The following is a 27,383-nucleotide window of genomic DNA, read 5'->3' as shown; positions in this document are numbered from 1 at the left end:
GATAAAACCAAAATGTGCTGAATATCATCATCATCATCTATAGGTCTGAAAAGAAAAGAACACATTACACAGGTTATACAGGCTTCTATACTCACAATTGTTTCCTTAAAGCAGAAGTCAACTTCCATTGGTGGGGGTGAGCTTTGGCCATAAACAGCATGTACGCAGACATACCTACCGTCGTCTATGCTGTTCTGCCGCGATGACGGATCCAGGCATCTGTCATCGCTGCCCTCTCTGCTGCCGATTCTTCCGGGTCCCATGGTGATCCCCTGGGCTGCCACTGATAATGTAACTCCTGCACATGCGCACAGGAGTCTAATCATCCCTGGGACATTTTACAGATGCTGGAAATGGGCTGAGAGTCTGTACTGTATGTACACCATGAGTGTACAAAGAAAAAAAAAAGCTAGGGGAAAAGGAAGACTTGTTTGGCAGAAGAGGTTTTGCATGTCTCCTCTGCCAAAAAAGTCCTTACCTCCTAGCATTTTATTTTAGTTGTAGAATTCTTTTTTAAAATGTATTTATAGTTAAAAGGACACCTGTCATACAGGAGCAATTTGTTACATCAAAATTGATTTTGCTGAAGTGAAATGCGGTAACTCGAGTTATGCATGTTGTGTGATGCAGTGCCATTCATTCGGATTGGCACCCCAAAGCACCTTGCCGAATGACGTACATTGCGGTGCACTACGCTGGTAAAAAAAAATCAATATATCCACGTGGGGGTCCCGTGCCCTGGGTTTATGTCGGCCTATAGCCCTGTGCAATGGAGCCTGATGCTTGAGTCACTTTCAAGCTGAGAATCGGGGTTGGCAGGTTCCTTCCTTACCCGTTCTTTCCCTTTCCTTCTACATTTCTTTCCCCTACCTTGCTGATATTTCCAACCTTTTCTCTTCTGCATCCCTCGTGGAACTCTTACTCCTTGATTTACTGTATTATTGTAAGTTATGCTGAATTTTCTCTACTTCCGTGCTTAGGGCTCAGTGTATGCCTAGTGGCATGAATTTCTGTTTTGTACGGTTCTTTGGATTCTACCAGAGTGCGCTCCTTTTTGCAACAAGTGATTAAGTTTAGCTATAGGAACCATACCCTAAGCACGGCGAGTATGTAGCATACGTTGAAAAATGATTACACTTTGTTTATGGTGTATAATACTAACTGACCAGTGGCTGGTCTGACGCTAATAGCCAGGATCGTGACAAACTGCGTTGCCACTGTGCCCTGGAGCATATTGACTCACTTGAGGTTTTGCTATCCTCATTGTACTGTACACTCTTTTCTTATGTGCTGAACTGTTGGCTGCCTACGTGCTGGCCTTCATGTTACGTATTTGTGTCAGACTGCTATTCTGCTTAATAAACGAAGATTTAAAAAAAAAAAAGAAATGCAACATGAACCATGAACGAATACAAATGAATAGGCTGGCTTAACATATTGCACGTTAGAAGGCGGCATTACATGAGCTAAGGCAATACTGTGAATGGGCCCTTACTATCAATTGTATTTGTTTTTTCTTTTGTGTGTTTATTAGATTGTTGTTTGTGTGCCGTCCTTCTAAACTTGGTATTTAACTTATTTTTACGGTCTTTCTTTCTTTGAAAAAAACCCATAAAATAATGAAGCTAATGGGGATACTTTTCTTGCTGAAAAATAGGTCCAGGATAGAAAGGAGCATTTGTAACCCTCAGTAACCATTTGAAGCCTATCACACCCTTAAAAAACAAACACTATAAGCATCATAATTTCTCCCTGTCAGTCCACTCCAAAGCAATTTTTCCAAAAGTGGCAACATGTACTGAAATTTCAGTGAAATGAAAATACTTAATTTAGCCCATTCCTACGGTCATAAAATGAATATGCGCCCTAGCATTGTTGTCCTGAAATGTGTGTGGTTTCAGTGCTAACAGACTCACGGAACTAAAAAAAACAAAAAGGGGAGAGGGAGAAGATTGGATTGCAAGCCTACATATGCCAAGTAGAATAGTGAGAAACAAGACTTGTTCTAAAATGCATATAGTTATATTCCATTTTTCCCACTTTTGCTCACTGTTCTTCCCTAATCAACTATTCTACATTAAAAGTAACATGGAGTTATGGGACCAGAACCTAAAACATAATAGTAGATCGTGTGAGAAGATGAAACAAAAGCAGGCAGGAACCTGGACCCTTACGATAGGCAGGGACGAAACTTGAATTATGCACCATTAGCCTAGAAAGGGCCAAAACCCTTAAGGTAAAAGGGACAAAACTAGACCCTTCGGGCCCCTTCATATCAGAGTATGGCGTTCACATGATTCCATGGAAAAAAAGTAGTACATAGCATCTTCGTGTCAGAATTGTGCGATTGATGCTATGCTCAGATATTGAAGAGCCCTTAGCGTGGATAGGGCCAAATTGTGGACCATTATGGTAGACAGTGCCAGACACTAGAACATTGTGGTTGAGAGGGAAAAACCTTGAAGAATTATGGTTGGAGATGCAAGAAAATGGACCGTCATCATAGACAGGGCCAAAGCCCGGACCATTGGGGTAGACAGGGCCAGAGCCCGGACCATTGAGGTAGACAGGGCCAGAGCCCTGGACCATTGAGGTAGACAGGGCCAGAGCCCGGATCATTGAGGTAGACAGGGCCAGAGCCCTGGACCATTGAGGTAGACAGGGCCAGAGCCCGGATCATTGAGGTAGACAGGGCCAGAGCCCTGGACCATTGAGGTAGACAGGGCCAGAGCCCGGATCATTGAGGTAGACAGGGCCAAAGACTGGATCATTTAAGTAGACAGGGAAATTAGAATATAGAGTTCTAAAACCTTTAATATTTGGGCAGGTAGAACCAAAACCTAAATCACTATAGGCAAAATGAAACCCCGAGTATTATAATTGAGTAATAAGAGTGTTATAGATGTGTTAGGCAGGTCTAGAACCTAAAAAATTAGGAGAGGGAGTACTAAAACATTAAAGCAGGATAAAACAGAACCTAGATTTCTATGGGCAAAGTCAAAGCTGGGAGACTGTAGAACCTTCAACATTAGAATGGGAAGGAGAGGACCTTGAAGCATTATACCCAGTAGTGTAATGCAATGGCCCAGTAGTGCCAGAACCATAACACTGTTTCAGTCAGGTCTAGAACACAAAGTAATTTGTAATAGCTGCTGGTAGAAAGTTGAATTTTACCATACCTGCATCTGTTGATAGACCCAGTCCAAAAACACTGTCACATTGCCGTAGACTCCTGGTTTATTAGGATTGGCACATCCTGTTCCCCAACTTGTGTCACCGACAAGCCACCACAGGGAGTTGGTTTTAGTGACCAATGGCCCACCACTGTCTCCCTGTGCATAAACAAATGAGAGTGATTAAAGGAAAAGCTTTGCATCTATATTACTGACAACATTGCAAACATCCACACTTCTGTTTAACGTAGGGCTGAATTCAGCACCGTAAGATTGAAATAATTGTGAACATTACTTTGTCTACGCAGAAGGAAGCAACAGGTACACTTCAAGTGTAACCTTAACAATTAATTTCTTTTACTTGCTTCCTTTTGGTCTTTTCAATTTACCATTGAAAGCATTTTGTTAGATCTGTTCAACAAGTGGAAAAATAACAGTTTATCCTGACAGAAATATTAAGAGCCAATAACTTCCTGTGCCTCTGTGGAATTAGAATAAAAAACACCTTCTGCATCTATGTTATGGAGGAAAGATTGGGGGAGGGGGGAATTATGTAGTTTTGTCCTAGGGTGTCAAGGCTCCTCTTTAGAATCAATACAGTAAGTGATTGTCACCCTAGGACAGGGACCGAATTGTTGGGGAACAGAAGCGTTCGTGAACCGAGGTACCACTGTATTACATTTTCGTTCATGGGTTTAGCTACCATCGTCTCCAGCTACACATACTTCCCCCTCCCTTTGCCACTCCATTTATCTGTTGGAATACTTCTGGTATGGTGATCATGAGGACTCACTTACCTTCCTCCCACATGATAGCCCTAATGCTTTTCAATTGTCCACCCATGCACCCAAGGCTGTCACGTGAGGGTCCTCAGCCATGTGTAGAATCCATGACATGACTTACATATGGCTTTCTCTTTCCGCTTCCAGCAGCTGAATGCTGCAGGAAGGGGATCTAAAGGAAGGGGAGTATGTGCTGCTTGGAAGGGTGCAGTTATGTAAACCTGTTGCTTTGCCCCGCATGAGACTTGTCAGCAGGTGGGGGGTTTGGCCACCGGCAGGGGCCGCCCCTAGGCTGTAATTGGTCTTTAGTTTTTTGTGCCTAGCGTCCTTCTCCTGCAGGTGGCGATATTACCCTACAGTACATGATCTCTGATCTGTTCCCTGTGTCCTTCAATGAACGGGAGAGAAAAAAAAAATCACATGTTCCCTTTAAATAAGAACTGCTTGGGAAAATGTTTTTCAACACTTTTAAGGGGGGAAAAAAAGGGCAAATGATTACAGGAGAATACAAAAAAGAATGTGCAAAATAAATGCTACTCCATATGAAGTTCACATGTCGCCTTTGGTATCTACAGTGCAGAAAAAACTAAAAATAAACAAGATTACAGTGCAGGTTCTTTTGCGTAAGCGCTGTCCTTAAAAACAAGCATGTCCGCTTTAATAAATCCCCACCATTACGCCTAATCCTGAAGCAGCCAAAATACATGTTGCACAATCAATATACAGGACAACAGTTGTAATCCTCGAGTCTATTATGCAGGTAAATGGGTCACAGCCAACACATTCAGCCACAGGCAGTAACACAGAGTTAGTAAAGTAGTTACAAGGCATGTTCCAGTATGAACATTTCCAGGAAAATTGCTGGCAGAATAAGTCAATAGATTTAACACCAGAGATTTCCAGTCCACGTACAAGCACTTCTGGTGTCACTGTGTCCAATATGGCACTGGTACACTAACCACAGTCAAGGGAATGTGTGTGAAAGTGAGGGCAACCAATAGAGATTACAGACCCTAAATCCTAATTTGGATTCTCTGGACCTTGCCAGATTCATCAGTTCAAGTATGTAGGCCCCAGCAGCATACACTCATTCCTTTAGTTTTCTCTCCACTTCCATTCAGCTGCCAGAAGAGAAGAGCATGTGACTCACGCCTCTTGCTCCCCCATGACAGCACTAGTGATTGGTTATGGGTCAATGGTTGTCACATAGGGGGCAGATGACTCCAGCCCTGTGTATGCTCCAAGTTCCGACCAAGCTCCTCTTCACTTCAGGTGCATGTTTTTTTTTTCCACAGCCAATTTCCTGTTCCGAATCCCACTGAGCAGTACACCAAAGTGACACAAGCTCTCTTTTACCTGGCAAGTATCGATCCCTCCTGAGAGGTATCCCGCACATATCATGGAGGAGGTGATGACTCCGTTGTAGACAGAAGGCCTGTTGCAGGTTTTCGAGTCAATCAGGGGCACATTAGCTGCCATCAGGTAAGACGAAGTGGTTCCTGTGTGAGGATATCATAGAAACATTATAAGATCATTTGTGAACAACTTCTTTGTCCTGTATGTAATTTTGTGGCAGCTTTAAAAGATCTAGGGTGATAGTCAATTCCTGCAAAGGATTGGGAATATAACAAGAAGCTATGGATAGAAATATAAAGGAGTTTAAATTACAGTACTATCAGGTTTGAAATGTTGGTTGTGTCGCCATAGAGCAGAATTCTTTTCACTTCTTCTCTGGCACCCATCACCTGGACAGGAAGAGTAGGGTAATCTCCATCATGGGCACATGTACAACAATAAAATCCTGACAGAGGTTCTAAACCTTCCTCACTCTACTAGAAAGTTTGTTTTTATTGCTGTCTTCATAGGTGGGATTTCCTCTTACAGCTTGTTTTGTCTACAGCTGGCCACACCCCTATAGATTATATGTACACTTTCTATGGTCAGATGGAAAAAGTGCAACAGATTCCTCCATCTACGCTAAACTGTGTGGATGGAGGAATCTCCCAGTGGGCCAAGCTTCAGTATCTTGCTAGTCGGCCCCGCTGGCTGTCAAAATACCTGAGCAATGCCTGCATCCAATCAGATTGTTCAGGTATTTTGACAGCCAGCGGGGCCAACTAGCAAGATTCTGAAGCTGGGCCCAGTGGGAGATTCCTCCATCCGCACAGTTTAGCGTAGATGGAGGAATCTGTTGCACTTTTCCCATCTGATCATAGAAAATCTGCAGATAATCTATAGGTGTATGGCAAGCTTTAAATGCAGTAGGGGCTGGAAACTGTTTCCTATTGGGTGAATGCTTGTGAGTACTTATTATGAAAACTTTTAAAAAGAGAACAAAATCACTGATGCTAAATAAAAATCATAATGTTTAGGGCCTAATCTGCTATGCAGCTGTGCTTCTCACCTCCTTGGTAAGTGTAACCCCAGCCAGAGATCCAGCAGGACTGGGTGTTACTCCATGGCATTTCAGCATTAGGTAAACAAACTGGCTTGATGGTAGTGGCTGAAAAAAACATGTACATGCTCAGTGAACTTTTATTATAGTGCATGAAATATGTAACACTTTACAAAATTGCTAAGCATGAAAAATACTAGACATGTTGTGCTTTTCCTTTCTGTTGTATGTTACCCGCAAAGTTTTACATTGAAAGGCAGAAATGCAGCCTCGTCTTTCAAACACAAGGAAAAGCAACAGGTTAACTTAAATGTCCCCCTTCTCGGCAGAACATACTCAACTTACCTTTACTAAAAGACGGACCTGTGTAAGCTCCAAATCACTCCAGGTGAAGCTTACACAGGGCTGGGGACTCCCTTCACACCTCCATGTGACCATTCTGGGCCAATCCCCAAGCACCAGCATTGTCACATTGAGTAAGTCACATCCTCCTTCATACCCAGAAGTGCCAGCATTTTATCCACCCTTTTTAAACTTAGATAGAAGGTGGGAGTGAAGTTAGGGTGAGTATAAACTGCTAAGGAGGGGGTATTAAAGCAAAACTGCATGGTCCTGGACCAAGATCCAGATCTTTAAAAACGAACCGTGGCCTTCATTTTATTCCTGCACAGGCTTCTCTCCTGTACTCAAATGGTTTACTCTGATCTCCTTGCACACTGAGCTTCTCACAACATGAATTAGAAGCTGCAGCAAGTCAGATACAGCCTGTCTCCTTTCCTGGCTGGAGGATATCCAGCATCTTCTAGCTTTTTCCTCCCCAACCTGACTGTCCTGTCTACATGATTCAGGATCATCTAGGGCTTTTCTCGCCAACTTGGCTGTTGAAAATCAGATTTCAGTTCTTTCAATAATGGAGGCTCAGCATGACATGTGGGCATTATACATCGTCGATGTTGAACCTGATGAAGGGACCCTGTGAGGTCCCGAAAGAGCTTGTTTTTCAATTGACAATCTATTCAATAAAATGAACAATTGGTGATCCTATAAGGATTTTTGATGTGCTGGTGACATTCTTCCCAACCCAACTTAGGTGATAGCGGCGCCATCCGCAGTCATTTCAGCACCTATCATTTTGATTTCCAGTAAGGAGTGCGACCAGTTCTTCTCTACAATCATTATCCAGGGCAGTCTGCATGCAAATATATGTATAGGAACACCCACTGCTCTAGGCTGATATATATCCATCATTTTGATATTTACATAACTCCTCCCAAGAGCCAGCCCACTGATTGCATAAGAGCTGAGGGCTCTTGAGGAGTACCAAGGCAGATCTGTGCCAGAGGAGTACCAAGGCAGAGCTGGTGGGAGAGGCCAGCAGGGTGCTGTACATGGCTTCCTGAAAACATCACAGCACCCTGCTGGCCTCTCCCACCAGCCATGATCTGCCCACAGTGCATAGAAAAGCATAGCGACCCAGTGATGATATCACTGGATCTAAGGCAAGAAAAGTAATGAAAATGAAATGAGTTTTATGTAAACATATTTGTTAGCATGTTAATAAGGAAAAGAGGGAGGAACCAGGGAAGGTAAAATGTCAATATATTAAACTTCACTTTTAACCAATGGTCTTCCTGACATGCATGTTTAAGGCTCTAAATGGTAAAGTCTATACTGTAAGCTGACCACCACAATCATGCAATACATAGTTTGTTAATAAAGAAGGAGTTGACTTACAAGTAAACGTTATGCTGGTTTTTAGCTTCATCAGTGCTATGTCATTGTGCTTGGTTTCTGTGTTGTAATTGGGGTGAGCAATGATTCTCTCCACGTAGTAGACACTGCCGCCTGACCTAGCAGTTGACCCAGCATAGACGCTCCACTGGCTGGGGTAAGCATATTTTCTAGAAAGAAATTCATGATAATATTTTTTAAACATATTTAACTTTTTATCACAGACAATTAAATTGTCTGTAAAAAAAAATGTCCCTTGTAGTAGGGCTCTCCAGGGCTGTATTTAGCATTATGGCACCCATGGGCAATCACCTAGGACAGCAGGGAAAGGGGGACGGGTGGGGGGAGAGAACTACACGGATACATTGATATTTTCCATTTAAAGTGGATCTCCTGGCACATGTAATACCTTGTACAAACACACAAACACACACACAATATATATTCCTTGAATAGCCAAGAGACTATAAATCCACCACTTGATATGCACCAAATACCTTCGAAATTCCAGATATTAGTTTGTAATGGTAGCAATGACAGAGTGAAAGCACGATATTTATTTAGCCCAGATTTTAGCTTTAATATATGCAAAAAATATCCATCATGATCTTATGGTTCACATAATGAGAGTTTACCCTTCTACGCAGTGTGCAGCAGTGAGAATCCATTCCGGGGTAATGATAGACCCCCCACACACATGTGATCTGCTGATTTGTAGGCTCACTTGCCAAGGCCAGTCCCCACTCTGAGCCATCGTACCGCCTACTATTCTGCTGTTTAGGTTCTTTGTAGATATTCCACAGTCTGCAGGGGGGGGGGGGAAAAATCCAAAAATGTAATTATTCCACATTTTTAAACCAGGGCAAAAAATAAATAACTATGGAACATAAGCCTCAAACACGATGCTGACTGCATTGTCTGTTGTGGGTATCTGGTGCCAGTAAAGAGAGAATGTCAGTCTTTGGTGCATTTATGCCAGTCAGTAAGATTGTAATACCAATGGAATGGTCTGCAGTTGTCATCTGATACAACATCAGACGTTATGTGACAGCTATAGAGTATCTACAACTCTTTATGTATACAGTTGCCACTTGTCTCTTACTATCATGGAAATTAAAGTAGCCCAAAGTCCCGATTTTCCTGAGCATACATACCCCAAACAATGAAAACATCAACTGTAGAGGGTATGTCGGACCCGTCACAAGCAGGCTGATATTATGTGAAGAAAAGATCACAGATTAATAAGCAATCAAACCCCAAACATGTCTCTGGAGTGGAGGTTCTGGCATCCCGAAGGGCACATACTGAGACCAGTCTGGGAAGGACCTTCCCAACTGCACATAAGTGGCTCATAATCTTCAGGAATGGGTCCTTACACACCCTGACATGAGCTAGTGATATTACTACTAAAAGGCGCCAATATGTTCCACTGTCTTACCTGAAAGCATTAGAATAGCCAATCATCTCAGAAGCCAGAGACACATTTTTCCTTCAAACCAGGGAGTGTTCCCATGTCTGGTTTACTGCTGTCTAAGGTCAGGTCAGGCACTTCCTCTTTCCACCATTTTATTATATGAGGTCTAAGGTTATCTTTTGTTTCTTGTATTAGTTTTAAAACAAACATACTACTGATGTCCTATACCAATGGCTATTACTAATGCACATTGAAAGAAAGTTGTTTATAATACAATTTATATGCTATATCTCATTTTCTAACATGCAAAATAATATAACAGCTGGAATCTCAGCGGTTGCAAACATCCTTTCCTTTTCTCTGATTTACCTGACAAAAACTGAAGACTTACCTATGCACCTTAAGGAGATCACTTTTCCAGATGGACAATAATCCCTGCAAAAAAAAAAAAAGAGGCAGCGTAATAAAACCGCAATTCTGAGCCATCATTTATCATTCTAAAATATTAATGATTCAATAAATATAGTTACGGTAAATGTGACCTGGCCTACAAAACTGCCTAAAAGGTAACAGTGGTGAAGTTCTTTTTGGTCTTTGCCAGGACTCAGGGATCAATTTGAAGAACCTTGAGTCCTCGGCCAGTCTGAACAAAGGGGCTTGGGGGATTCATTTGGAGTACTTTGGATCCTAGGCCCAGTCTCAACAAAGGGTCTAAACATGTGTCCAGTCATTAGTCCTTTTAAGTGACACGTTTATAATATCCATCTCATGTTTAGTCCCTAACAAATTGTAGTTTATTCTGTTCAATAACATGCTGGTTGTCAGATTTTCAGATAAAACCTTGTCAGATGGACATATAGATGTATTTCAAAAAATGGTTTAAAGGATGCATCTGCTAGAGCATAATAAAACACTTCAACACCTCTTCAAACACACTCCCTCAGACTCTCTGACTGGTTGTGTTATCTCTGTAAACCTCTTCAGAGACCAGAAAAGGTGGCTGCATATGCAGCTCATGGCTCTTGTTTACCTAGGAAGGAATGTGAAGAGTCATTTATGAGAGCCAGTGACGCTGATATATCAGATTGGGCATACTGTGCAAACAAGTTGCATGGAACCAAAAGCTTAGGTGGACTTTGCTAAATTTGTTTTACTTTTAATCCCGCTTTTGTCAGTTTTGTAAGATATTTTCTGGAAACATTCCCTGCACAATTTTTTCTCTTCTTTTCATTACAATAATTTAAAAAAATTGTTAAGCTGAATCTCTGAATGTTTTAACTGGACATTGAATAAATGTTTGCCGCTCTATAGAGAGTTACCATATTGATAACGCTGTTACATTCCTGTCTGGATATTGCAGAAAGTTATACAGACATTTCTTTTAAATGATCAGAAATGCAACAGCAGATGCTGTGAACCGTGCATGTTTCCATTTAAACATGTGCTGGTGGCTGCAATGTGTGTGTATGTTAAGGTGTAATGCTTTAGTTAACCTGCCCCAGTGTCAATAAGGCCTCATTCACACGAGAAAAACCCAGCACGTACAGCTCCGGCACGGCCGTATCGGGCAGCTCCCGGGAAGGACAGGTGCTGCATGTGATTAGTACGCAGCCTTCGTCCTTCTATATGGGAGTACGTGGCCGTACGCCGCCCTACGCTCACCCGCCCTGCACGTCTGTGCGGTTGTCCGTACTCGTATGCTGACAGGATGGATCCTGGCTGTGTCCAAGCCGGGACGCCCACACCCGTACGGACCTGCACTTGGAATGAGCGTAGGGCGTACTAATCACGCAGCACCTGTGCTTCCCAGGAGCTGCCTGATACGGCCGTGCATGCAGCACGGGGCTGTACGTGCCGGCCTTTTCTCGTGTGAATGAGGCATAACTCTCAGTCTTCCAGTTCTATCTAACATAACTCTTTCAGTCTACCAGTGCTCAGATGTTATCCCAAAGCAGGAAAATCTCTGCATGTAGTGGGACCCGACAGTGTAATCGTCACAGGGGTCATAGTGGTAAGCTACCATTATACCAAATAAAGTGGGACAGCTTTATATTCTGCTTAGATCTAATTAAAAACTATCCAGTCACTGTATCATATACCCGGAGACAATTTGAATGAATACAATGGATATAAGCCTAAACACGATAGATGTTTTGCATTTCCATAGTGGCACTTAGTGTGAGTGCATTTAGCCATGTAAATGCAAATGCTGACTTGTAGCATTCCATTATGGTTTGTAAACTTATATATACATGCATTTTGGTAAAAATCACCTAAGGATCCCTGTGCAAGAACAGTTTTCAGGTGTTCCATTCAACTTCTACCCAAATACAAGCACTTATTCACTGTGTATGGATAGATGCAGATAAGGAGTAACCTTTGCGATACCCTGAGCTCACACATAATTTATGATATGTAACTGGGGTCTGACAGCAAACCCTCCCTTCACTTGCTGCCCAAACGGTGTCAGGTAAAAATGGGAGTCAGTAAAGGAAAATACCGACTCCACCGATACTACTTGGATATATCACAAACCAGGAGCATGGTAAGGCCATCATAAAGAATGCCTCTTATTTCTGACATTCCCTAGAAGCAAGCAAGCCCCTTAAGTCACAGAAGGTCCTTGTGCATCTGCACGGTCTGCACAAAGAATTATATCCGCTTGATGATGTTATTATTGTAGCCCCTATGTATAATTTGCTATGGAAAAAAATCAATATTCTGCTTGTAAATAGTGAACTGACTTTCTGCAGCCTGTGAGGCGGAGACTTGTGGGAGTTGCAGTGCAGAGCAGGAGGCTAGTGGTGCTGTGTGAGATCTTTCAGACTGCAACTCCCAGGAGGGTTGATTCTGAGCTGGTGTTGCTGAGCGTGCTTAGTCCGGGAGAACTCAGCCAAATGCACAGATCTGTGTGGCTGTTGCTGCTGCAGAGGACCCATAGACTCTGTGAGTGCCAGTCTGGGGAAATCCAGTGTAAGAGACAGAGCTGTGTGGCTGCCGCTTATGCAGAGGGGCTCATAGGCTTTGCATGTATTGTCGAGGAGAGCGCAGGTGGATCAAATAGTCTTCAGAGAGTTAGAGAGACTACATCCTGTTCTGCTATGCTCAGAGACACTTGAACGATCACTTCAGAGCAGGGGGTACGGCCGATACTCATGTAAGGGGCTCAGGCAGCCTGGGGGGCCCGCCCAGGACCCTTACGTGAGTATCGGCCGAAGGTTAAAGACGAGGAGGCGGCCGGCCCCTGCCGCGCTGGAGGCGGCCCTAGCAGCGCAGGGCCCCAGCATTGCCGATCCAGCGGCTTCGAGACAGGCTGGGGCCCCATCAGCACCACTGCTCTTCTGATGTCAGACCGGCCGGAAGTGACGTCACGTCAGTGATGTGACGTGACTTCTGACCAGTCCGGCTGCAGTGGAGGCCAGGTGTATAGGCACCAGGAGCAGGTAAGAGGAGCTGGGAGGGAGGGAGAGAGGGGGATACAGCCCTGACCAGCCCACCTGAGACCCCTTCAGAGCCCACCATAGAGAGTCCCAGATGGGCTGACCCCCCACATGCTGTATACATTTTTTTTGCTGTGATAGTGATTGGTTGTATTACTTTATAGCTGATGGTGTATTGCGCTGTATATGTACCATCAGCTATAGAGGACTACAAATCCCAGCAATACATTATACACCGTATGTATAATGTATTGCTGGGCTTTGCTGTATTCATCTATAGCTGGTGGTGTTTTCTGCATTGTGCTGTATAACGTATTATTGCTGGGATTTGTAGTCCTCTATAGCCGGTGACATTCTGTATTGATTGCATTGATTACACTTTCCATTTCACTATATTGCACACCAATTTTTTATTTTTTTTTACTTCCACCGCTTCAAGTTTGACTAATGTGATTGGCTCAGTGTTCTCTGTACAGCACTGCGGTATATCAGCCTAAAGCCGTGTAAGGGGCCCCAAACTTTCTGATTGCTGCCCTGCTTCAGAGGGACACAGTGACACGGCTACAGCGGGGATATCGCAGCCTGGACGAAGGGCCGAACCAGTACCGTGAGTGATTCCAGAAGGCCCACAATTCGGGGGGAACCAGACGGTGTTGACAGGGAAAGTGGCGCAGTGCCTTTCGGTGACCGGAGACCTTGTTCAAGGGATCCCCAGATGACTTCAGCATCATCAGAGGTGTCGGCTTGAGAGAAAGGGGACACCCGTCTCTCGCTGACTGACATCACCTCTTCTGGCTGATCCCGGGAGTGATAAGAGGCCTTTGGCTATTTATGATATTCTTCCATTAGCTTCTGCAATACAGTATGGGTCCCAACGATGACTAGCTTAGACTATTGCTATTGCCCAGTAGTATAGAGAATTAGAGACTATTTCAGACTAAGACATTAGCAATCAAGTATTCAAAGACCAGGACAGCATCTAAGGTAGTCAGTGCTGCATATTTCAGTATACGGACAACCACGGCTGCGGAGTCAGAATACCCACTGTATATTGCTAAATGTTATTTTCTTCAATTATTGTCTTCTCTATTACACTGCTTTACAAATATGCACTAGTTGTTTAGTCAAGCCGTTACAAAACTCTCCAAGGTGTGCTGATGTGCTGTGGATCCTGTTTGGGCGGTACATTTTGGCTTATTGGCAGAATACCTGGGTTACTTTGGCAGCTCCTTCAGGGGTGAGCGCTACATTATCAACAGGCATGTTAATGTTTTAACACAACCTTATTAATGAGTATAGTTGGTACATGGGGTCAGCCATAGTTGCTCATGACATATGCATGTTTAGTAGGGCAGCACAGAGACTATGCTTTACTTACTAAAACACAAACAAAGTGTGGTGAAGCAAACAAGCAGAATTGACGTTACCCACATTTGACTGGAAAAATGTGGATTCTGATCAGAAGAATGGAGAAAGTGGCTGCACATGACATGTTTAAATAATGTGTTAGCATACCTGCTTCTCACACTAGTGTAGAGCTTGTCAAAGGTGGCGCTGGTGTTTATACTGACGAAACCTTTCAAGTTTGATGTGACGGTTTGTAGTTCAGTTCTGTAATAACTGGAACTGAGGGGAAAAGCAGAAATGTTTTTAAACAATTCATTTAGGGGTATAATGATGGCACATCAGCATGAAATAAAACTAACAAAAACAATAACATTCTCACCATCACCACGATTTAGGACTGATTTTGAGAAAACAAACTTTGCTCTCACAGACTTTTAAGTTCTGGTCTGGGTCCTGAAACCTGGAGTTTTGTTTTAGAGCTTTGGGTGTTATAAAAAAACTTAATTTCCTAGGTCCACATCTTACCTGGAAGCCAGATCTCTCTCTTGCTCTCTCTTCTGTGTGAACCTGCTGCTGTGTGAAAAGGCTGACTGCTAACAGACAAACTAAAAAGGATACATGAGCGGTCTGTTTTGAGGAATCAATTAGGGGCACCCTGTTAGTCAGGAACTGACCTGGGCTTCATTGGTGGCTAAATTCAAATATTGTAAGGGGCACAATCTCCGTTGGTGCCGGCAGTGGTAGCCATGCACACCCAGGAACAGTCTCAGCAGATTTGCCTTGCACTGTAGCTCTGCATGCTGATTTAAAATCATCTTACATCGGTTAAACAAATATGTTTTTCATTTACTTAGAAAACTTTGTGGCCATCTGCCCATCACACCTAAATAAACTTGTTGCACATTCTATTCCAAAACCATGGACATTAATATGAAGTTGTCCTCTCCCCTATATGGCTAAGACAATCTCCACTTACCTGCGGATGTTAAGATTTTGGAGTGTGTGCCCACTGAGCCAAAAGAGCATTTGTGAGGCCAGGTACTGGTGTTGGACAAAAAAGACCTGGTTCACAATTTACTGAACGGTGTTCAGTAGGGTTGGGGTCAGGGCTCTGTACAGGCCACTCTACTTCCTCTACACCAAACTCATGAAACCATGTCTTTATGGACCTGGCTTTAATTTAGAGGTTTATCTACAAATGTTTTATTCCTATTTAGCATAGCAGATGGCATCCTAGTGTACAACATCTCAGGGACAGTCCACATCCTGTATATGAACAATAAATGCAATAATTACCTCTTGTAGCCTATAGCTTGGCATGTCCAAATTCCGTAATTGTTGATCCAATCATCAAAGCACACATTCATCCAGGCTGACTTTTTTGAGGAATAAGCTTGTAGTATAAACTTATCTCCGTATAATCGTGCTGGAAAAAGTTATAAAACAATATTTAAAAAACTGAGTAACGATGGCATGTGATACATGCTATTGTAATAGGTGGCCAAAGCCCGACTTTATGTTGCAGGAACTTTCGGTGGATGACCCCTCCCTGAGGACAGGTCAGATATGATACCCACTGGGGGCTGCAGTGACAGGCTTTCCGTATGGTCTACAGGCAGGGGCGTAGATAAGGGGGCGGATAGGGGGTTCAAACCCCCCCCCGTCCTGTCTACAGGTAACTACAACAGTGTGAGATCCACCCAAACAGGTGCAGCACACAACCCACAGATAACAACCCATCTACTGACCTAGACACATCACTCCGCCAGCTCTTTTGGCTAAATTGAGAGCGGCTGGGTCTGGGAACATAGCCCTTAATTTCACACCCTTGCGTTTCCTTGCTCCAAGCTAAATCAGAGCCATGCATTCAGTCCAGAATCCTATGTTAGGACAGGCAGAAACAATGTGGCAATAGTGGTTGGGCTACTGAACACCAAAACGGACTTCTCAAGCTGCCCAATGAAGCAAACATAAGACACAGGGATTACCCAAGCAGAGTTCACTCTATTTTTAAAGTACCAAACCAGCTAAATGAAGGTCTGTATACGATAAAAAAAAGAAGTGAAAAGCAGGTATCAACATATTTAGTATATCTAATTATTTGAAATTATAGGCAAATCTTGAGCTTTCCTGGAAAAGGTAAACTTGTCTCACTTACCTCCTCCAACCTCAGAGGCCCCCATATTGCTACGTTATGGCAATAAGTGGTCCCACAAGTCGGTCACGAGTCAGAAGGAGCTGGGTCAGTCTCCAGTTACAGGAAAAGTCAAGATTCAGTGCTGGTGTACACCTAGGCGATTTATCGCACGGTTTGAGTCGCGCAATATCACGCAAAACACAGATTCGCATTGAAGTCAATGGAGGCTATTCCCACCATTGCGGTTTCTCGCACGGACGAAATCGCCTGTCGCTCGAAAAGGTGCAGGAGCTATTTTCAAGCTTTTGTTGCGTGGTTTGGTTCCCATAGACATCTCTATACATTGAAAAACGTGCGACAACCGCAGAGTTTACAATGAACAGTCGCGCAATCGAAAACGTGCAAAAACAGCTCAGCATCTGAATAGACTAGGTGTGAACCTAGCCTCAAAACTTCAGCTGCCTTTATGTCACCTCTCATTATGCATTTCCATCATATGGTCAGTCTGGATTACCCAGCTTTGTGATAGGGTTGCTTTCAACCTTAACTTGTGCTTTAGCACATAATAAAAAAAATACTGCTAAAACATTTGGTACATGCAGATAAAATTATATGCACATCTTGCCCTATATTGACCTTAAAAATTGAGATTGGTCCTGACTCTCCCCATTTCCCCCAAGCCTTCTTGTATTTTAAAACCCTTATGGTCCAGAGCAATTTTTACATTACAGCAATGGGCCTATTGATTTAGCCATAACCCTGATGTTCCGAATGATCCCAAAGTAATACATACAAAAACATTTTTTACTAGAGGCAAACAAACTTTTCTTTTGATTGTATTGTCTTCTAAATATTATTTGCTTTTTATACATGATCATTGTAAAAATATGCAATTTTCTATTTTGACCACAAATAGTTTTTAAACATTTTAGGTGGCAGTGTAGATTCAAACATATTCTGCATTTTGTCATGTTCATAATGATGCTAAAATGAGGATTCCAGTACCAAAGCATGGCAAAGTTTTTTTTCCGAATGAAATAACAGACAGTGAAGTATAGCTGCTACAAAAATGAACAAACAAATGAATAAGGATGAAAAAAATAAATAAAAACTGGATGCAAATGGTAAAAAGTACAATAATAAATTACCCCCCAAAAAAGGTAGTTATGGAGAGAAGGGGAGGAAGAAGTGAATTAAAGTGTATGTTAAGGCAAACAGTTTTGGATAGATTAGGGAAAGATTAGAAACTTCCTCCACAGTGGGCAGATCCATCCCTCCATTTGTCCTGGTGACCGTTGTCACGTAGAGCGAACGTGAGGGGAAACCCTACATTTAATTGTTATCAGAGCAAGAGATGAGGGAAAATACTCTGATTGGGACACGTCTCCCTAGGACACCTCTCCTAGATGGGAGTCATGTTCACTTCTGAGAGATTTCCTCTCATTTTCTGTTGCATCTCTGGAACAGGAAGTAAACACTAGAACTGTGTGTGAGATTAAGATGGGGGAAGGGAGCAATGTGATTAATTCTTCATCGATTACATAGATGATACACATCAAACACCTACCACAGTAGCTTTCATCCTCCCCATTGGGGCAATCCGCTGTGCCATCACACCACTGAGAAGCTTTTACACAACTGTCAGATGTTCCGCACTTCCTTTCACAGCTGGTAGTTACTTGGGAGGAAAGCAAAAAGAATACATTAGTGCTTGTGTGCGTTACAAATCACCAAACTAGCAAAAGAAGGTTTGGTTCTTCAGTCATACACAGCAGGCATGGCTTGTCATTCAGGCCATCTGGGCACATACTGAAGGCACTGACCAGCAACTGTTTAAAATGGTGCACCCTTAAGAAAGTAGGAATGGCATCATCACTATGCTGTACATAGCCGATGCAAAGAGCAGAGCAGTGGAAGGGACCCAGCAGGCCCCACCCACTAAAGGCTGCTTGCTGGAGGGGGGCAGAGACAAGACCAGTCACCCTGCATAAGGTGAGAGCCGCAGTGACCGGTCTTTATCACAGGAAAGTTCAAGTGTCACACTAGATTACTACACAAGGAAGAATACACGACTATTTAGACAATGTTTGCTTACGCCGGAGTTCAGTTTCAATCTCCTAAAATTTCCATCAGCAAGTAAAAAAAAGAATTAAACTCTCACCCATGGCCATAATAATTTCAAATCTATTTAGACTAATTTGTGACATGTCATATTAGGAGGAAAAACAAATATGTTTTTTCATCAAAAGGCAGGCCCGAGCTCCATTCAAGAATGCTCCAGAGAGGAGCATTCTGGGAAAAACAAGATGATGCATTTCCTTAAAGGCTGCGACACACTGCACGAGCAGCAGAACGGAGCGGTGGCGCGCTGTCTTCGTGTGCACGGTGTCATGTAATTTTCTCACCAGCAGGTCAGCTTGCAAAAGCTCGCATAGCTGAGCATGCAGAGATGAAAAATGTAATCTTCAGCTAATCGGCTCAGGATGCGACGTCCAGCCGGCTGTTACGCGCGAGCCAGTTGGCTGAAGGTGTTGTCATTCATGTGCCCGCACTCAGCTCACACACTGCATGCGAACCTTCGTGCCTGACAGCTTTGCTTTACTCCGCACGGCTTCGCATGCAGTGTGTCACGGGCTTTAGTCTCCCCCTCCCCAAAGATTACTGACTGGGACAGCTGTAACATTGTCATTTTCTGGGAGGTCACAAACTGAGCTGTGTGAATCAAAAAAGTGTGGACAGCACAATTTACACTGAGTGGCCAGATTATTATGACCACCTGACGTTTGTAGGCAAATTAGCTACAATTTGGCGCTGAAGTTGCTAGAGGGCCAGACCATTATAAATAGGAAAGCAGGTTGTTTAACACGACAGTAGAAGTGATTTTTTCCTGAAGATATGGGTAAACAACGCGATTTAACAGCCTTTGAACGTGGCATGATTGTTGGCGCTGGGAGCCATGGAGCGAGTATAAGCAAAACAGCAGAATTTGTTAAATGTTCAAGAGGGGCTCATTGTTAAAGTGTTTAAAGACTGGACTGGCAGCCGAAAATCTGGGTCTGAATGTGCGAATTGTGGCCGTCGGCGACTAGTCAATGTTAGGGCAGAACGGAGAGTGGCAAGGCTGGTAGAAGACAACAGAAGGGCAACAGTGCAGTGTCAGATTCCTCGCATCACCTTTCAACATCTCGTGGAGTCACGAGGCGGCCCAACGAAGTCATCTCGTGGAGTTATCTCGTGGCCCAACGAAGTACTGATGGGGTGGTCATAATAATCTGGCCACTCAGTGTATATTGTGGAGCAGCATGCATTTTATACAGCAGAGCGGTGTGGAGTATATAATGCACAGCGAGAAGTATATTATTGTGGAGCACCATGCATTATATACAGTATATAGAGCAGCAGAGCACAGCATAAACATATACAACATACACAATAATGAGCATGAGGTTAAGTTACTTTAACCCTTAGCATTGTCCAGGGTGCATTTTTTCTGAATAAAAATAAAATTCCATGAAATGCACTTACCGAAATACCAGCAGAGCACTGCAGCGATGATTGCTAATGCCACGAGAATACAGACGGTGGCGAAGATACAAACAAACCTTTTCCTACCTAGAAGAAGGAGGACAGATAAAGACATGCAGATATGTTCTAGAACCTCCCAACAGTTTAAAACAAGCTGCCTAGAATAAATAAATAATACAAAGAAACAGGATTTTATTTGAACAAAAAAAAAAAAACACAAACAGATTTGTGAGACTTCAATGACCAGGATTAAAATTCTGCAATATCTGTATGTAGTATGTTTTCATATCATAACACATGTAAACCTGTGGCTTGACCAAAATCATTAAAGTGTATGTACCACTATTTCTCCTGAGAGTTTAGGGACTTTTCAAGTGCCACATCAAAGGATTTACATCCACAGCAAAAATATATAGGATTTCTTTTATTATTCCATATACAAAGTATCGTTAATCTTAAACTGAAAAGAACATGCTGATTGTACCAATCTGTTCCAACCACATGCATGCTGCCTATGTCATCCCAATCAGTCAGCAGTCTCTTAGTCCACTGTTGAAATCTGTACTTCACAACATGCACTTACTGAATTATCTGATGGGGTGAAGGCAGTGTTCAACGCGTTTTGCGGCACCGCACACACTTCTGAAAAGTCTACATGATACAATGCAACATTATTTTGAGCCCTTTCACGTGGGCATTCCCCTCACAATGTTAGTCTATGTGCAGCCAGGTCTAAATTAATCTGCGTCCATTTACATCCAATTACCCCCAATTCTGGCCAGGTCCGGAAAACCAAGCGGAACAGAGCTCTGCTCTGACAGACCTGATTGTGGAGGATCTGAGGTATTCTGATGTAAAGGGACACATCCAAATCACCATAGACCAATATGGGTCCAGTAATTTCAGTTTGTTCCTTCATTGCAAGATGGAGGAAAAAACTGGATGGGCATGGATGTCACAACAGTGAAATCTGTTCTGAACTGCTCCAATCAGGAGATCGGTGTACACATCCCCTTCCCCTGATGATTGGGACTTACAGTTTCCATATTTCCAATTTCCTCACACACTGACGCTTACTCTCACACGGACACTGACCTAGATCAGGCCGTGGTCTAAATATTTTATCTTTTTTATATTTATTTATATAGGCTTTTTTTTTTTGGTTCACATTCTTCTTTTCTAAGGGGGTCCCCTCCTGGAAAAGCGCTCTCTCCATGTCTCCTGGTATGGTGGAGGGAGGGTGGGCACGCATTTATCCCCCCCCCTTTCCTGTCCTGCCAGGCCACTGCTCAGATTAAGCATACCAGGTCTGGTATGGGATTTTAGGAGGAACCCAATTTTTTTGCTGTAGGGGTTCCCCCTTAAAATTCCTACCGGGCCTAAAGGGTCTGGTATGAATTGCCGGGGGAGCCGCACGCTGTTTTTTTTTTTTCTTGTTTCTGTGAAGTGTCAAAAATTAAATATTTAGACCCCGTTCACACCTAGGCGACAGCAATTCTATGCGCGTTTTAGATGCACATTTTATGCTTTATGTTTTGTTTATTGCGACAAAACGCTCAGTTTCCTGGTTGATTCATAGCTCGCACTGGCAGTAATGTTGGTGCAGATTAAACAATCCAAAACACTTCCTCTGTTTTGGCAACAGGAAATCAACAGTTCTCAGAAAATCAGCCGATTCAAAAACTCAGAATTCTGTTTTAAACGCTTCAATCTAGCTTATACAACAACAGTTGAAGGGGTTTTCCCTAGATGACAAGGCTGATCCTGGCCCCTAAGCGTACTAATACGTACTAATACTTATTTATTTTATTGTTATCAACAGCATTTTTTGTTTCTTAAAAGGGAAGGTATGATTTTTTGGGGTCAGTTCGTTTTTCTTTTTATAAAATCGTTCAACGGGTAAACATATTTTAAAGATGTGGATCCATGGTCCTCACTTTGCAAAGCATGCCAGGTTTCCTACTAGGCAAGTCTATCACTGCCTGCCTATGTGTTGGCAGCTGGTGTGTAACTACAGGGATCGTAGTTTTGTATATATTTTTTTTCTTGGTTTGTAATATTTACCTGAAAAAATATATTATTTAAATGTTTTTAGTCCTGTCCATTATAAATTATATAAATGCCATGTAGTCTTCATCGTGCCAGCAGGATGAGCTCTAGACACTTTTTCACATCATTAACGTGATTATTTTTTATCTGTGCTAAAGGAAGCCAGTTGTTACATAGTTACATAGTATTTGGGGTTGAATAAAAGACATATGTCCATCAAGTACAACCCATTGTTGTCAGAGATAGAATCGGCCATCACAGTGGTGACTTCTCCCTTATCAGACAATTAATTACAAAGGTTTCAGTCAGACAAAGGGAGCTGAAAAGCAAGCTGCACTGCTGTGCCATTTTAGATAATCCTTAGTGTTTGGGGATCCTTTGTCATTTACAAAATGGTTATAAAACAAGGTTTAATAATTTCAATAATCGATTATAATCGATTATGTCGATTAGTTGTTGCAGCCCTATTTTTTAGGGATTCTTGCTTTGCCTAGGAGAGGTTGTGTTTCATTTACAAAATGGTTATAAAACAAGGTTTAATAAAGCTAAAAACAAACTGACCCCAAACTATCATTGTTTTTTAGGGATTCTTGCTTTGCCTAGGAGAGGTTGTGCCCCTCCTCTGAGGCATTCAGCTATATAATAACAAGAGCAGAAAGAGCACAGAGGAAATAGGAGCAGATGGGATATATAAACTGCAGCAGCTACAAAACAGCCCTCATCAGTTTAGTTAAAGTTGTTGCTGAATCTTATGATGGGCTGTTAACTACACACTCAATGACACAACCCTATACTAACTATGAAGCATAGCCCTGCAAGCTACAACGCTGCCTGTTGCTCCAATTGGTCACTTCCACCCAAAAAACCTGCATGTCTGGGTGTGAAGCACATATTGCCACCTCCCTAGACCTCCCACAATTCATTCCTGTAAGTGACCCTCTCTGGTCTAAATAAAAAAACTCTTAAACCCATGTTTCTTAATAGAAGAAGTATATACCAATATTCACCTCTATACCTGTGTCCCCCGCCATGTGCTCACCATGTGCTCTGGTTCCATCCATTATTGCAAAGTTGAATGGGTAGGGGGTCTCTCACCTATTGTAGCTTGTAATTGCTATAGATGTTTTGCTATATAACTGGAAGTATTTGTAACTACTATCGCATTATGTGTATTACTCTCTTGTTTGTATCATTAATTTTTACAGCGCTTAATAATTTATTAAAAGATCATAATTAAAATATATGAATTCAGTCTACAGTGTGATATGGTACTTTTGATCAGTGTTGACAATCCTGAAAATCAGGAACATTTTGCAGATTCTTGTAGTTTTACAGGGTGCACTCACCTGCACAGCCGCACCCTGAGGATTTCACGTGCTGGTTTGCTGGCACAGAGTGGTGGGGAGACACATTGGGCAAGTAATGTGGCACTGGCGAAGCATGATGGTTGGGTGAAGGAGACGATGCATACACATTGTATGGTGGTTGGTTCACATTGTACGGCACTTGGGTCACATAGATATTGCTGTGATCTCCCTGGTACCCCCTGTTGTCATAATAGGAGGGTGGAGGCGCAGACTGTAACAAAAAAAAATATTAGCTTATTAAAATTGGAATAAAAGGCCAACCTCAGTAAGACCCCGTTAACACCAGGGCGGTAGCGGATCAGCGTTGTAGCCCCACTGCAAGGATTAATTCTATAATTTGCCTGGAGTTCTTCAGCTGACATTATATGCAGATCAAAGCTCATGCCTTTGATCTACGGAGTAAATACAGAGGTAACCACGTTGCTTTGTATCTTTCCATCTTGCATCTCAGTGGTGTTTCTGAATACTCATTTAGATGGTCACTTTTTGACAGTAGCTGCTCTATCAGCTGTTGTATTTATACATCAACTCCCGGCTGCCATTTTGACAGCCGGGAATTGCCGACAAGTGTGAGGAGGGGAGCAGCAGGAGGGCACAAGGACAGGATATAATACATATACCCTGTGTACTTTAAGTTTTTTTGAGCATGCATAGCACATTGAGTGAGAACATATAGTTAAAGTATATCTAGAGCCAAAACTTTGTTTATTAGTTTTAGAAAGAGAACGTAGTTGTTAAAATCCAAGTCAGGATTTTTTTTCTTTGTGCCCCTAATGGAAATATTCCTCTTCACTTCCTGTCCTGGAGGCACAAAAGAAAAGTAGTGCATATCTCTCCAAAAGGATGGGAAATCCCATCTTAGACGTTTGCCACTGGAGTAGGTGGCCTCATTGGACAATTCCCCTTCACTTCCTGTTCTGGTGCCAACTATAAAATTTCTCATCACTTCCTGTACCTGTCACAGTGGTCACCAGAACAAAACAGAGAAGGTAAATCCTGCCAGCAACTGACAGGTCTGATAACGAGCGATACTAAGAAACAAGTTCCTCTCTCAGGTCCGCTCCTCTGCTCAGTTGCTGGTGTTTCAATAGCCAGTGTGCTATTGGCTATTTCAAATGAAAATAGCCAATAGCAGTCTGGCTATTGTCCTGGCTGCTTACATCCATCTATCGCCTGTGGAATCTAGCCCACAGGAGAATGGGGCCGCAAACGAATGGGTGGGATTGGGGGCTGCGGCGCTGGGGGGTGCAAGTAGCTGGTCTTGCCTAGGGTACAACAAAGTCTAGCACCGGGCCTGCCTGTCCCCACACTATGAAAGAAATAGGTTTTGGCTAGGTTTACATTAGGGAGGTTGGGTTGATGGGAGCCATATTGTTGGGCATTAATCTTGATGCCAGTGCTGATCTATTGGCACTAAAAGCTCAGGTATCTCTTCTATGAATTGGTGGGATATTTAGATGGACATTTATGGTATAGTTGGAAGCCACTCTAGGTGGGGGCATAAATCCCTGGATGCCACTGGGTGCCAAGTCATGCTGGCACTTGGAGTGATACAGGCAGCCCAAAACTATTTAATACTCAAATAGTATTTATGGGCTTTATCTTGAAGAGCTTTGCTTAGTATGCAGATCGTTTTAAAATGGGCATTCACTCTTCAGATTACTAATTAATCCTAAACTAAACAGACGTTAAAAAAAATTATAATTGCCTTATAAATGGATCGAAAATTCTTATCTGGGTTACTACCAAAGTAGGTAGATTAAATCTGTCTCCAAAAGGGACAGAGGCATTAATATAGCACTTCAGTAAGTGGAGTAAAGGTTAGACTCGAGCCATTTACCTTCACTTCCTGTACGATCACCTGGGCAAGAAGGGAGGGAAAATATATACAGCAGGGACACAGACTGCAATGGAGCGCAAAGATACTTTTAAACCCTCCCTCGCCTTATTCAAGGTTTTTTTTTAATACAGAAGTTTTGGCTGAAGTTTTATTCTAGGGCTATTGGTTAAAAAAAACAACAATTGCATGTAATGTTTTTTTAATGCTCCTGCTTGCTTCATGATGAAATCTTTTTACCCTTTTCCGCTCGCTGTGTGCAACATATGGCAGCTTGGATCACTGACTACACGGTCACTGCCAGCGGTTACCTAGCAACTATGGGGAGTCGGTTAAATGGTGATCAGCCAATCACAATGAGCACATAAATCGGGATTGCCCAGGCCTTAAACTTTCTTAAAGGGACCTGCTGGTGGAAAGGGGTTAAAAAGCTTTTTGTAAAGTAACCATCCCCCCCCCAAAAAAAAACACACAACCTCGTCCCAGCCTCTGATGCTTAGTGACCGGGCGGGGCCTGTTGATGACAGCGGGGTCACAGTGCTTGGGACGCACGTTTCAGGGCTCTTGTGGCACATAAGAGGTACGCATATATGTGGCAACATGGAATAAGGCCCAGCTCCGTGCTGCCAACTATATGAGTACAGCCATCAGGCAGGGGTAAAAGTCATTTTTGTTGGGGGGTAGACACGATAGTGGACCTTCCGTTTGCCATGGAGGGTACGCTTTAAATATACTTTGTAACATACCGGTGTATGCATCTTTGTGAGGAGACAGGATAGTTTACAGAAGTGACACCCTGGGTTCCTTCACTGCATGTTCTGAAAGAAAAAAATAAAATTATTATATATATGAGCCAAGTCACCAGAATGTCATACATACATATATACATATGTACAGGCATACACGTTAGGACAGGAAGTGATGGGAAATCTCTCCAAAACAATACAAAAACAAATTTTTTAACTGCGTGAGGAAACTTCTAATATTGTATATATTTCTGTATGCATCTTTCAATTCCAATGGCAATGCCTCCCCTCCCATTTATTGGATGGGCATTGCTCCCCTCATTTCTTATACTGTTGTCATAGGGACAGGAAGTGTTGGTAAATCTCTCCAATACAAAAAACACATTTTTAGTTTAATTGTGAGCCAAGTCACCGGAATGTCATACATACATACATACATACATACATACACATGTTAGGACAGGAAGTGATGGGAAATCTCTCCAATAGAGACCAATACAAAAACACAATTTTAACTGAGTGAAGTAACCTCTAACATTGTATTCATTTCTGTAGGTGTCTTCCTATCCCAGTGACAACTCCTCCTTCCCATTGTATGGCCATCACTCCTCATATCTTGTCCTGTTGTCACAGGGACAGGAAGGGAGTTGATATTTTTCCAACTGGATTACAGACAGTAATAGACTGTAGTATTTACTCTTTCTAGATCTATCCAAAAGTATAAAAATGTTTTGGCTGTGCCAATGGGTGGGCTTAAGAGGTGGCCTCCATGCGCACTTCAGCTGGATGGGAGGGGGGCACAAAAATGGCAGGACCTGCCACCTATTAGGCTTTAGTATTTGAGGGCTCATGTGGGGGGGATGCAATTTGGCCTTGTGTAGTAAGGGACATTGGCCCAGCCCGGACGGAGTTTGGATACTGGACTGCTTAGTCACACAACTTTCCTGACTTCATGACGATGACACAATGACTTTTGCATTGTGCAACATCAGTGCTTACAAAAGCTGGTCAGCCGCCCACTCAGAGCAATAACAAACAGAAAACCGGCCATTCAGAAAACCATTCAGTTCTCAGTCATGCAAAACCGTTCTCAACCCAGGCAAATTTCCTAAATCAGGCCCGTAACTCACTCGCTATTTACATCTTAAAGGAAACCGCTCAGAGAAATATGGGAGACTCCCAATACTAAGCAATCCTCAGTTACCTGGCACATCATGCTAAACCTCTGGCTTCAGTACTTTGAATGAGTGAGCAGGCGTGCATATAAAAGGACTTTTCTTACCAGGAATAGCTTACTGGGCCAGAGAGTGAAAATACCTGAGCCAGTGTCAGTGTACCGTCTAGGCAACTAGTATTTTACTACTTTAACACATATCTAATGCCAAAACAAAAACGTAATATATTGCAGTTTACCGATCCTAAAATGTGGCGGCTGCATTC

At 42.7% G+C, this 27,383-nt stretch overlaps 1 protein-coding gene across 1 annotated transcript; it reads right to left on the bottom strand.

The window, feature by feature from the left end:
- Positions 1 to 25,955, bottom strand: TMPRSS2 (transmembrane protease, serine 2). Its single transcript, XM_018557444.1, has 14 exons — positions 25,944 to 25,955; positions 25,201 to 25,221; positions 23,340 to 23,571; positions 19,945 to 20,031; positions 17,987 to 18,097; positions 15,579 to 15,708; positions 14,451 to 14,561; positions 9,887 to 9,930; positions 8,717 to 8,885; positions 8,085 to 8,251; positions 6,360 to 6,458; positions 5,312 to 5,454; positions 3,180 to 3,332; positions 1 to 45 (listed from the first exon to the last, which is right to left on the bottom strand). The coding sequence occupies exons 1-14, from the start codon at positions 25,953 to 25,955 to the stop codon at positions 34 to 36; spliced, it is 1,491 nt and encodes a 496-aa protein (XP_018412946.1). The 3' UTR covers positions 1 to 33.
- Positions 25,956 to 27,383: the final 1,428 nt, after the last annotated feature.

This window comes from Nanorana parkeri, unplaced genomic scaffold (assembly GCF_000935625.1).
Source record: "Nanorana parkeri isolate BGI_ZX_2015 unplaced genomic scaffold, ASM93562v1 scaffold284, whole genome shotgun sequence".
Classification (NCBI taxonomy): Eukaryota; Metazoa; Chordata; class Amphibia; order Anura; family Dicroglossidae; genus Nanorana; species Nanorana parkeri.
This window is presented reverse-complemented; position numbering and strand designations above follow the sequence as displayed.